Below are 13493 nucleotides of genomic sequence, written 5' to 3' on the forward strand. Positions count from 1 at the left end.
AGAATTTAAACTCCTAGGCTCATATTTTGAAGGTGTTGCACTGGTTTCCTTTGAGTATGCGGAGTCATCATTTTGTGAAAAGTGTTCATCCATGGGTGATATGGTGTTGTTTTACTTTTTTGTGCAAGTTCATTTGAAAGCATAGTGATTGATTGACATTAAACGACACCCCGACATCATCAATTTATCCATACTACCCCTAATCAGAGCTGAATTATCTTGGACTCCCAAAAGACTGAACTTCAGTTCCACCACAGAACCTGATACCATACTAACACATGGAGAACTAGAAGAATTATTTCGCTGACTCCACCTCAAAGAATTTTTTCACAATGACAGCACTCCAATGTCCCCACCGACAATCATGAGAAAAAAGAATCGTCTTATTGGACACCCCACAGAAGATAAAACTACATGCTTGATCATTATATTGATTGCTTCCGGGGGAAAAAATTGACTGTGAAATCGTTAACAAATATCACATCCATCACAATCTCTCTATTGCCAAACGGGCAGTTATACAGTCCTTGAAATCCAACCATCAGATAGTAATCAAACCAGCAGACAAAGGAGGGTGCCATCTTCGTTCTCAACTGTGATGACTACGTTGATGAGGCCAACCAACAACTCTCCAACACCATCCACTATAAATAACTCAGACAAGACCTCCACATCACAATTCACCCAGGAATTTAACAATATCAACAAATCCTTCGCAAACAACAACTCCAAGAAAAACTTTACAAGCTTATCCCCCCATGAACACTCCCCAGGGACCTTCAATGTGTGTACAAACAAGGGAACCAGGCAAAGCCATCATATCTGGCCACGGTACTCTCACTGAAGGAATACCAGGACTCAGAAAAGCCATCCTCAATCCACACACATAAAGGGCCAGCTTCCTCCAGAAACTGACATTCTCCAGAAACTCTACAGTATCAACAACCTCCTTCAGAACACAATCCTTGCCACCATGGATGCCACCTCCCTATACACCAACATCCCTCACAATAACGACATTGATGCCTGCCTCAAATATCTACAAGACAATGGACAACACTCAGGCTATGTCTACATTAGAGATTTTACAGCGATGCAGCTACATGGGTGCAGCTACACGCTGTAAGATCTCTAATGTAGCACCTCTATGCTGATGGGAGAGAGCTCTCCCAGAAATATAATTAATCCACCCCTAATGAGTGGCAGTAACTATGTTGGAAGGAGAAAACCTGAAGACATATCTTCACAGCTATGATGATCAATACCCCTCACAACACACCTTTCAAGATCCATGATCCCTATATATGCTTATCACAACATGTGGTGTACCTCATCCAGTGAAATAAATCCCCCAACAACTATCACTACACTCTTGAATGAACTCTCACAAAAAATGATAGACAACAATCACCATATCACCCACGGATGAACACTTTTCACAAAATGATCTCTCCATATCTGACATCTCAGTCCTTGATCTCAAGGAAACCTGCACAGCACCTTCAAAAAAAATGAGCCTGGGAGCAGAGGTGATGCATGGGGAGAGGGGGAACGTGGGTCAAGTGTCCCCTCCCAGATTTGCTGCTTGGCTTGTACTGACCATGCTCAGTAACACTGCTGAAGCCGGCTGCCTTCGTTCTGCCCCTCCTCTTCCCTGCCCCCCATTATTGGCAGGCATGGGTCTTTTCTACGTAGGAGCTTAAATTCACAACTTTGTTAGACACTAGAAGTCATGGTCTTAACAGACACTGGATTTATGGCTTATTACAACAATCTGTAACTCACTAACCCCCTTTTTTTGTCCTATTACTGCAAAGGTGTTATAGGGACACTTTCCCATGAGCGGTCTCTTAGAATGTATGTTAACTGCTTATGCCAAACAATCTGTTCCACCTTGTATTTAGCTGTGACACTGAGTAACTTTCCCAGACCTGAAGAAGAGTGCTGTGTAGTTTGAAAAGCTTGGCTCTTTCTCCCACAGAAGTTGAGCCAATAAAAGATATTACCTCACCCACCTTGTCTTTTTAGTGTCCTGAAAACAACCTGGCTGCCATCATACTAACTCTAGAATAACCAGGTGCATTCGTTGTTCAGCCTGGCAGATTCTTTACAGAGACGCAAAGTGGGAATTGGTGCTCACAAGCAGCGCCAGTCAAATCAGCACCAGCTGGTCCTGCCCGTATGCTGATGAGATAAACACCTCCTAACCTGGGGCAGGGTTTCATGCTGGATCAGACAGTCATAGACTCTAAGATCAGAGGGGATTATTGTGATGATCTAGTCTGACCTCCTGCACATCGCAGGCCACTGAACCTCATCCATCCACTCCTGTAATAGATCCGTAACCTCTGGCTGAGTTACTGAAGTCTTCAAATCATGATTTAAAAACTTCAAGTTACAGAGAATCCACCATTTACTTGAGTTTTAAACCAGCAAGTGACCTGTGCCCCTTGCTGCAGAGGAAGGTGAAAAAAACCTCCAGCATCTCTGCCACTCTGACCTGGGGGAAAATTCCTCCCCAACCCCAAATATGGCAATCAGTTAGACCCTGAGCATGTAGGCAAGACAAGATAAAGGAAGAAAAGCAGGAAACATCTAGACAACAATCATTTGCTTTAGAAACAAAGGAATGATCATTATTCCATTCCAACTCTCCCTTTAAAAGAGAAATGCAGTGACGTCCACTGCCCTTTAAGAAGGGCTTTGGTTTCATGCATTAGACCAAGAGGTTTATGTTGATCCCAGAAGCCCTCATTGCAATTAGTTTCATGATATATACATGGTCATATATTATTGTCTATATTCATCTCCTAAATCATGTATAGACCTTAAAATAAAGTGTTACTCAGTGTTACTCAGGAAGACTTCTGTGAAACAAAGTGCTGAGAATTTAGTGTTGGATGTAACGTTTCTGGGTTTTCAGCCACAGAACAAAAAAAGTGACATTTTTTCAAAAACAGTTCTGTCTCTGGCTCACATACCCACAATATCAGCCATAAGCTCCACGATGCACTCATCTCCTAAAGCCCAGGGTCGCTTACCATTGAAATGACCATGAACACCTCTGAAAAGGAAGAGAAACAAGTGATGAAAATGTGTGCTGTTCCCTTTCGTACATTGCTAACAACAATAACTCCGTCCTCCTCAGTATGGGGCTTGTATAATCTGAACACAGTTCATTTATTATACCATATGATCTTGGAACAAATGTAACAAACAATGAATTTATTGGCATCTAACAGCGGGTTTTAAAGCCTTGAAAATATTTAATCCAAAATGTTGGCCAATAAATAAAATAAATAAAAAAATAACCAACTCCAAAATGGATGTTTAGAAAACAACCAAGGGCTAGATTACAGCTTTTCACAAGCCCTGTATAAAGGGGCAGCACATAATTGCACTGTCTCAGGAGAAGACTGGGTACAAGATCATTACTTGGGTCCGTGTGTGTGTGTGTGTGGAGAAAGGAAGTCATCTGTACCATCCATATACCTAGCATAACCCTGCTGACTGGTGCATTGTAGAGGGCACTTCCAATCCCTGCCTACCAATTCCATGCGCGGGAGGGGAAGTAGTGACCCTGTGAAGTTGCTTTCCCATCTGCACTGCTAGTGACAATTCTCGTAGCCAGCGCAGGGGAGTAGGTGATGCTATACACCACCTTACTCTTCTGAATGGCTGCATAGCATAAGCCACAATCAACCCCAAAAGACAGCATTTTGCACTGAAAGGATGGAGGAGGATGGACAGGAGGATTTCCTTGCTGCTAGGTAACAGCAATCCTTAACAGAGATGATTTACATCCTCTCTGAATAGGAAAAGCTTTGTCCACTTGAATTCATCATATTGTATAAAATGGCATGCATTTCACTATATATTCAGGGACGAACCTGCTCAACCAGACATTTTATTTTCTCTCTGCTCCCTAAAAAATTATTCAGAGACCTAGAACCCCAGATCCAAATGTCCACTGAATTTGGAGAGTGCATGAAACCCTAACTGGTATTTCTAAATTACATTTTGAAAATGATTCCTCTCTTTACAGGGACCAAACGAGAGCCCTAAAACATTTGGAATCTACACCTCAATCTGAACTATGTGGCTTGAAGTCGTCTCTGCTACAAATACTGCAAAAAGATACATTTGTAAGGTAAGCAATGTACTAACAAATCTATCCATGTAAAACTGCAAAGGTTTAATTACAAAATAAATCAGTATATGAAAAAATAAGACTGGTGTTAATGTAGGGGAATGTTACCCCCGGATTCCTCTCTCATACACTGCATAGTCTTCCTGCTGCTGAACACCGGAGGGCACATGTGAAATCTGAAATGCCTGACTGTATGCGGCTGAATCAAAAAAGAATAAAGCCACTTCAGAAAAGGAACCAGGCCAGTGGGGAACTGGGTGGAAAACAAGAACAACAAGAAGCTGTGAGGAAAGGGGGGAAAAAAAAAAAAAAAAAAAACAACCCTGTAATCTAAATAAACCTTCAGAATTGCAGCAGGCTTATGATGTTCCCCCAAACACAGGGTGAGCCCTCTGGCATGTTAATGCATCAGCAAACAAGTTGTATGAGTCAGCCACCAACTTCAGAAGGGCCTCTAACCTCTGACACCTCTTTTAAATGTTTTTCCCAAGCAGTTCCAAGCCTTCCGCCTGATCAGTTTTTGCCCTGCAGCACCTCTCTTCCACACATATATGAACTTTTTACAATCCTATGGTTTCTGACTGACATGAGCCACATTTACACTTCAGAGGGCAATTCCTAGATTTAGAACCACTGATGTAGAGTACAAAAAAAATTCTGAACTAAACAAAGATTTGTGTTGCCCATCTCCTCTCCACTTTGCTCAGGAAGTGCAAACACCTGCACTGGCCTCTCAGTAGATGCACAATGGAGCAAGGATGGGCAATGACACTGCCACCCCCCCACCTTGCTTGCAAACCACACCATCTGGCCCTAAGATATTAAATGAGAAGAAATTTAACATGGTGGTTATGTCTACACTACCACTTATGTCGGCAAAACTTGTCGCTCAGGGGTGTGACTATTCCACCCATCTGAGTGACATAAGTAACACCTACATATGCTGCTCACTGGGGCATTTTTTTTATGCTGTTCCATTGGCATAGTACGTCTTCACCACACCTGCTGCAGCAGCGCAGCTCTATCAGTACAGCTGTGCCACTGCAGTGCTGTACGTGCAGACATGGCCTGAGACCAAAGGACATTACCTCACCCAATGCAGATACAATCACTGTGGACTGGGCTGAAGCATCTTTTCCCAGCCTTATAATTAATTTCCAAAGAAATAATTTTAATGGGAAATGGACAATGTTCTGGTAGGTAAGTATTATTTACAATTTGGTAGATGGGGAAACTGAGGCAGAGATCAGTGTTTTTTGGGCAAGAAGTCAGTGTCAGAGCCAGGAGGATAAATACTAAGGAGTTTGTAGCTCCTGTTCCTGGGCTTAATCCATAAAACAATTTCTCTTTCTCTCTGTGCAGAGGATAAAAGGTAGACAGCCATCAACTCCCTTTCAAAAATCATTTTAATGATAAGATAGCAACCAAGCAAGCTTTGGCAATATAGATTGTTGATAGGAAAAGAGAAGGATTTTCCTTGGGCTGAATTACCTCTCTGTCTTCACTGGATTTGCAGTTCTGAAAGAGCACTCTAAAGAAGGCTGAGTGGAAAGCGACAACAACCTATGGGATTTTCTTCTTTCTTTAGCTTTCTCTCTTTTTATAGACATTAATGTCCACCTAATGTGAATTTACTGGTGAAAGGTCTCTTCACCACATGCAGCTCTGTAACACAATTTCAGAACTAATTTCCAATTTACCAGGAAAACTGATATGAACCTTGGACACTTTTATATTTTATTTTGGGAGAAAATATTAAAATAAAAGCATAATCGAGAATAGGAGAGGCAATATTAATTATTATTATTCATGTTATTATTATGGAACAGCTTGCAGCCTGTCTCTTTCCTGATGACCAACGTAAATGCTAAGAGACAAAAATTATTACAGCTAAAACGGTACTTAAAGCCATATTCTTGGCTCCTTTTTAATTTTAATCACATGGAACTCTGTAGCCTTTGCTGATGGCACAATACATTCTATTACACTTAGGTTGTAAAATTCTATGCTCTGCCTCACAGAATTTATCTCTCTGAATATTATGCCACCCCATTCCTAAGTCTAATAGATACAGGGAATAATAATCTTTAAGAATTCAGTAACGACTGCAGTGCTCATGGCATTCTGCTCATTGTACATCAGACAGCTATGCTACTGTCTCATTTTGTTTCCATTCTACCCTTAAGTAGTGACAGAGATTTAAGTGGAGGTACCCAAATAAATGAATATATGCATGGTTCATCAAAGCACATAGGAAAAGTTGATACAGACAGAACCATTGTGTAGACTACAGCGAGAGTTTCTCACTGAGTAAATTAATATTTATGCAGTTGCTTGTCTGCAATTTGGCAAGACATCATAATGCCATTTTTCCCTCCAAGTCCTTGGGGTCTATCCCGCAGCTGATTTAAAGTTCACTAGGGAAATAAGGAACTCATTTTCTGCCATGATACCAGCGTTTTGAAGAAGGAAAGTAAAGGGATTTATTTAATCACCAACTTCAAGGGTCTTCTGTTCTCATCCAACTTTGGACAAGGGGGAGAAAGAGAGAATCTTCTTCCCAATCATCTACAAATAAAAGTAAGGATCTTCCTTTGCCAATATTTTATGCAAATAATTTTATGAGCCAATACAGATCTTTACATTTTGATTATAGTTTCAACTATAGAAAGAAAAGAAGAAATGCATAGCGATAAGACTTAAATGGAACAGCAGGATAAAGGCAAAACCAAGAGAAAAAGCAACAGGACATTTAAACCTCTGACATATATCCCAATAAAGATTAAATATTTTCCCCAGAATGAAAGATTCCCATCTCCTCTGACTCATATGCTCTGATTCAGTCTAATGAAAAAAGAATGTTAAATACTAATGAATTTTTATTTTGTGTCTCTTGCCCTGTGTAATTTTTGAGGAACTAGGGGTGGAAGGCAAGAAGGTGAATCAGCTTTCATTCTTATGAGCTACATTGTCACCCACTGAGGACACACTGAATGGCTTCCAGCTATCTAGTCTTTTGACACATCCTCATCATTGTGGTATTTTAAACTCTTTAAGATTTACAGGCCTGGAAGATTAACAGGCCCTAAATAGCTTGTCTGCACAGAATATTCTGGGTACAGCACTGATGCAGCCCCATCTGTGTTAGCAGGCAGCCTGGTTTATATGCCTTTAACCCTGTTCTGGAGGGACTACTTCTATGGGCATGAAGTTGCTTTGTCCTCCATAGGTATGTCCATGCTGAAAAGTTACTGTTGGTAACACTGGACTGTCTTCTAATCCTGTTCAGGGCAAGAATAAACACGTTGTTATAAATGCTGGTGGTCTCTACCATGTCTACACCAGCACTCCCATTGTTACCTACCACACTGCAAAACCAGCATTGTAAATAGAACTAATTCTCTCCCCAGATCCTAATCTGTTTAGATGCTGTATCACATATTTGCTAAGGATATTTGCTATTTTGCCTCTGATTGCAGCTACTGGGCAATGTTCCTTTGCCGCTCTTGCTTATTTGAAATATAAGGCTCCATTTGAATGGACTGGCTTTGAAGTTTGAGAAGAGATCCAAGACCCTAATAAACTGATAGAAAATGGGAAGTACTGTTTTACAAAAAGTCTGGATTCCTGAGATTATTGCTTGTGTAAAATACTAAATTTACTTGCTTTCATAAAGATACATATATTTTGCATAATATTTATTTGATTCCTTTTATTTATTTGTATTACCTCACTTGCCCCCTACTGCAAAATTCTAGATTGGCAACACATAGGGCATTAAACAGCCAACAGTTGTAATAACCTTCAGACACTACTGACCAGGCCCAGAGTTTACCTAGTTGTGCTTGGTAACAAAAAGATAAAAGGCATCATAAGCTAGTTTGAATGGCTTCAGACATCTAACTTCTATTTTTCTTGTTTATTTGTTTTTTTCCTTTTGCATGCTGGCTTCTCCAAGTATAAACTTCTCTACTCTGTTCTATTTTGTACTGACCTAATTTTGACACTCTCAGTTGCCTTAAGTGTCTCTGCAGCTAACAGGGTGATTTTATTTTTTATTATTTTACTTTCTGATATTTTTCTTAGTAAGTTGTTTTGAGACAAATTGTATTTTTGGCAAGAAGCCTTTGTAGATTTGTTACCTCCGTTCAGGAGGTTTGAAATCATGTTTACCCAGATCTTTTGTTTTTTTGTTTTCTTAGATTTAGTTATTGTTTTGAAGGCATTTTTGATCTTATGGAGAATCACGCAGCATCTTCTCTCCTTTTGGATTTTTATATTCGAGTGGGAAAAAAATCCTTCATTATCACAAAGGAATAAAAGAATGGAGAGCAAACCAACAAAGAGGGATAGTGTGGGAGCTGAAATATACTCTCTCTGCATCATTGTAACAGAGAAGAGTGCTATCTAACTTTAACCTTTTGAAAGAAGTCAGCTGTTTCCTTGATAAAGTACGATAATCATACAGAAATGGACGGGGTTGCAATTTTTTTTTTGAATGAATACAAAAATTGCAGAGCTATGCTGAATGAATAGCCAAGAGGAAAAAGTGCTCCACAAAGTTCAAATTCATTCAGAACAACTCCCTCCTCCCCTATAAGAATGCAACCAGCTGCATAAATAAGTTGTAAACCCATTTTTATTAACTGCAACTTTCATCTTTTAAGGATTAAAACAAGCAAGTGCAACGTTTCCACATTTACAGTGTACGTTATGCTTCTGTAGCTACCAATTGCCTATTGTAGAAAATGTATCCATTTATCAGAACCCACTTTCACCTTTCAGCCTCCCCACCTTATCTCTGACCCCTCACCAGGAAGTCACATCTGTTCCAGTCATTTCCTTGTGACTCGCCCCAGGGGGACCCAGAGTTCTGAGGCACCTTACCCACCACCTGCCTTCAGCGTGAAGCATTCTTGTCTGTGCCTGCTGTAGTTCAGCTCCCTGAAATCAACAGCCTCAAACCACACAAGCCCTGCCATCCAGGTCTCTGCAGCCTTCACTTTTTCTGTGCAGCCTACTGATAGGCACACACCAACCCCCGAGTCCTCAGAGAGCTCCTTGCAGTGTCCAGCCTTTAGCCACTGGATGCTCATAGAAATTACCAGGTAAGCTGTCCCCAAAGGAACAGTACATACACCAGCTTGTTTGAGTCAACTGAGGTACAGCTCCGTTATAACATTACTGCACTAATACATTTATAGTGAAAATAATCAGAAGTTTATTATCAAAGGATAAGATGCAGATGACAGTGAATGGGGATAATGGAAGCAGAAATGGTTATGTATAAAACAAAAATATAAAATGCAAATCTGGGTCTACATTTATCTATGGTAATCTTTCCTATTTAATAAATAGATTTATTCACAATTATTCAGTCTTTTTCAGAGCTAGCTTATATTCAGTCAAACTAGGATCCAAGAATTCATGAACACCCTCAGCTCTTCAAGGGGTTTCCTTAATGAATGGGAAAAAATGGTCTTTTTGCCTTCTTCTTATAACCCACAAAGTTTTTATTTTGTCCCCAGAATGAGGATACCGCCACCCTCTCCAGCCCCAGGTTTATTCTCCAGTGTCTTGTCTCCTGTTGGACTGCCCATCCCTCTGTTGACTCGGATGTAAATGGTGCTTTCATTGTATTGACCTACAATGCTTAATCTACATGGCTGACAGAAAGATAGGTAAATCAACTTCCTTTTGTCTGACCCAAAACCTGTTTGTCATCTCCGCCTGGGATGCAAATGTTAAAACATATTTTCAGTACATATACACAACTCCTCAAATATTATCTGTACATACATTTTACAATGATTATGAGAATCAGTATGACAAACCTTTATTAGATACCTCCTCCTTGATCCCCTTTGAAAACAATGTGTTCAGCATAGCAAGTCTGTCAGGCCTTTTAGGAGTTATTGTGAAGAGTGAATCCTTTACAAGAGATAATGGAGGGGTACTTAAGGTCACAATATTCTACCCAGTAAAACTGTCCATTTTTCTTCATTTCTCATCTAACTCACTGATCTGGTTATTCTCTTCCCTTCTACTCTCTGCCCCCTCATTATTATGTATCCCTTCTCTCTAGCCCCTGTTGCAGTTGCCCAGATATATGTTGGACACCTCACAACACACGCTAAGGTATTTTCCCTGCTCCATAGAGCATATGGTCTAAATTTAAGTTGACAATCCCTTAGTGAAGAGGAGAGGGAGGATAAGAGTGACAATAAGGTAACATTGGAATTCAACAGCTCAGTTCCTTCTCTCTTCCTACTTTCATATCTTTTCTTCCCACACTTCTCATAAATAAGATTTTAGGTGGGGTGGCCATGAAAGAAGATATATAAATTACAGTAGATTGAAAAATAGGACTGTCTGCCTATGGGCAAAATTTTGACCTTTCACAGAAAAAAATAAAAATTACTGACGTTTTTCCATTTTTGAATTTTCCAGTAGTAACAAAATTAACATTTTCAAGGAAATTAGAACTTAGAAATTAGAACAAATTAGAACAAGGAAATTTGTTCAAGGAACAATAGAACATGGAAATTTCAAGGAAATTTGTGAACATTTTTGTTTAGCTGCAAGCCCTGGTGAAAAAAAAGTGATAGAAAAATTTTGACTAGCCCTAATAGAAAAGTTTGTATGAAGAAACACTAGAAGATTGCAGTAGTTGAAGCAGCACATAATAAGGGTGTGGGGAAGGAATTTGTCTGCTGAGAGAGAAAGGAAGGGGCAGACTTCAGAGATGTCTTTGGAAATCACCTGTCTTTTTCTCTCTCCTATTCTTCTCCTAACTCTTCCCCATTCCCTCTTCAATTTTGAAGTTAACTTGGTCCCATTAGTGAGCTTGTTGGTAGTGGGAACTCTCCAGGTGTTCTTACATCAGCTCCACATTGGAAGCACTTGCACTAATTGGTGTGGCTCTTCCCACTTTTACTACAGTGCATGCAGTGTGGTTAGCAGAGCTGTAATGTGCAGAGAGACTCTCTGCTGATAGCAGAGCTTCTACTAGCTACATCAGAAGGAGGTCCCCTTTTAGTCACCTGATATAGCTGTTGTCTTTGAATCTAATTGTTCTCAGTATAGCTACACACATAGTGCACCCAGCAGCTGCTGCCTTGCTATTTTTTATGATTCAATTGCAAGTTTAATTGGTTTCTAATAAATTCCCTTTTTAAGCAGCACATGGAGATGTTTGTGAAGTCCCCAGTGCTGAATTTCCTCCAGCTTCTCTTATGCCAGGTCCACTCTGTGGTGCTAGTTCTAATCCATGTTCAGATGCTTGCTCAGACTCTGCTATAGACAGAAAGTTTTGTTCTTCCCATACAGAACAAATTTCCAGGTATGGACCTGGTGTAGGAACAGCTGGGAAACTGCCAACACTAGTAGCCATACTGCCTGCACTGGGTGCCATCAAAAGGGGAATTTGCCTATTTTAAGGTCTGTTGGGATGAATTATAGCAGGTAGGAATACTAACAGGAAGATCATGGGAACTACATTGAATCATGAATATTGGCAAGCAGCATTAATTATATGAGCATGTGCATTCTCTGTGTAAGCACAACTAGAACTTGAATGGAGCTCGTTAAAGTCTGTAGGCTAAAGATTTTCCAGATGAACCAAATGGGAGCCTCCTCTGACTTACCCAATGAAAGCTGGGCTAAACTGATCTCTTCTGTTTGCCTATTTTACAGCTCACACCTTCTAAAGAATATTTCAATTTTGCTAGGAAGACACTGAATATGTATTACCCTTGTCTTGGGGATAGTTTTAACACAATATTCTTCTTAAAAAACCTTCTCAGGCTAGTTCTCCGGATAAGATAAAAGGTTGCCCCCCTGAAGCGAAGATGATTAATGTTTTACATGTCCTGTAATTACTCACGTTCTAGCCCACATATCCAACTCTTCATCCAGGTAAGCTTTAACTTTTTTTGGCTGAAGCCCAAGAGAATTTCCGGCAAAGTATATGCAGCTTTCATTTTCATTCACTAATGTTGGGTCAGCTAGGAGGGGAAAAAATAAAACAGCTCATTTATAACTTTACCAAGTTTCATATAGCTGTATAACAGAAAGGACCCCTCCTACCCAGAAAAACACCTATTTCTTCATCTATCAATCCACATATCGTATCCTGCTACCATACTTCATGCCACAGACTCTCTAAAGAGACAAGTGACAGTGACCACACAGGAGTACTAAGCATTTTGCATTTATCTGACATGAATACACGTAAATCTATTTCCCCCTTCATTTGGTAAATGCGCTCAGTATACATCATTAGAAATATCAAATAAAGGTGTTAAAATACATGCTAGAAACAAATATTAAGGTTACATTTCTTTGTGTACTGATTTCATTTTAAGGCTTTGGAAAAATAGATTAACTTACTAGAATATATCTCTTGCTAGGTTTTGTAATACTTCATGGAACTCAACTAGTAGTACATTTGTCAGAAGTAAAGACAATTTGGGTAACTTCTTAATTAAGCCTTAAAAGGCTTTTTAAAAGCATAAATCAGACAGCAATTTTAATCTAATCTGTTTTACTGATGCTCTGTGCCTGTTTTTCATGCCTATTCTTTTTAACATGAATGATAGAGTGTTGTAAATATTATTCACACTTCTAAATTGGTTCTATTAACAGTTCTTTTGTGGACTGGGAGACAATAATAGTCTCATTGAGACTAAAGAAAAAGTTTTATTCAGAATTTAGAGCTGTAAATCTCACTATTACACCTTAAATTCCAATCAAGCATTAAAACAGGTCATTAATTAAAAGCTAAATTGCTCCTCCATACTGCAGTCCCCTCTTCAGATATCAATGTCCATTGGCTACTGACGCAGAAATCTGGTCCTCCCTCCTTCCCACGTTATTCTACTTTTACATTTGTTATCTTGTGGATTCTCTCTTTTTTGGTTATCAGCTGCTTATTGTTGATCATTTCTCTTTCCCTGACATCTTTAATGCCACATTGCGCTGTAGCTGCTGTCCAAACTGTGCTTGTTTTTTAGCACCATGTTAATTATTCCACCACTTCTCTGACTAGCATATTGACTAGCAAGCCATAACCTTGCACTAGTCACTACTATTCCCCTTTCATTCACAGATCTCTTCATTTTATTAGCTTATGCCACCATCTAGCTCTCTATATAATATAACTGTTGTGCACCTCCTTTTCTTCACACCACTGGCCCTCAAGTTATTTCTGGAGGGGCTTAAGGCTTGGGCCTAGCTCTGTACTGCAGTTTTCCAAAATACTAAAAGAACGTTGGTAAGCACTGGAGCATAATAGTAACAAAAAGACAGCAGCAGCTAAAACACGTGCCCTTACCTAAGGTTG

At 39.7% G+C, this 13493-nt stretch overlaps 1 protein-coding gene across 6 annotated transcripts in view; it reads right to left on the bottom strand.

Annotated features, from left to right (window-relative positions):
* The window catches only part of KYNU (kynureninase), a 78554-nt gene that overhangs the window by 51608 nt on the left and 13453 nt on the right, over positions 1 to 13493 (bottom strand). For 4 of the 6 annotated variants that reach the window (XM_067549504.1, XM_067549505.1, XM_067549507.1 and 1 more), the window contains 2 exons: positions 12036 to 12156; positions 2982 to 3064 (listed from right to left, as the gene is read on the bottom strand). In XM_067549504.1, coding sequence (XP_067405605.1) covers positions 2982 to 3064; positions 12036 to 12156 — 204 coding nt within the window. The remainder of the gene's footprint in view (positions 1 to 2981; positions 3065 to 12035; positions 12157 to 13493) is intronic. The other 2 variants (XM_067549508.1, XM_067549509.1) reach the window with 2 other exon arrangements.

This window comes from Emydura macquarii, unplaced genomic scaffold (assembly GCF_026122565.2).
Source record: "Emydura macquarii macquarii isolate MOO-44397 ecotype Brisbane River unplaced genomic scaffold, CSIRO-AGI_Emac_v2 contig_1253, whole genome shotgun sequence".
NCBI lineage: Eukaryota > Metazoa > Chordata > Testudines > Chelidae > Emydura > Emydura macquarii.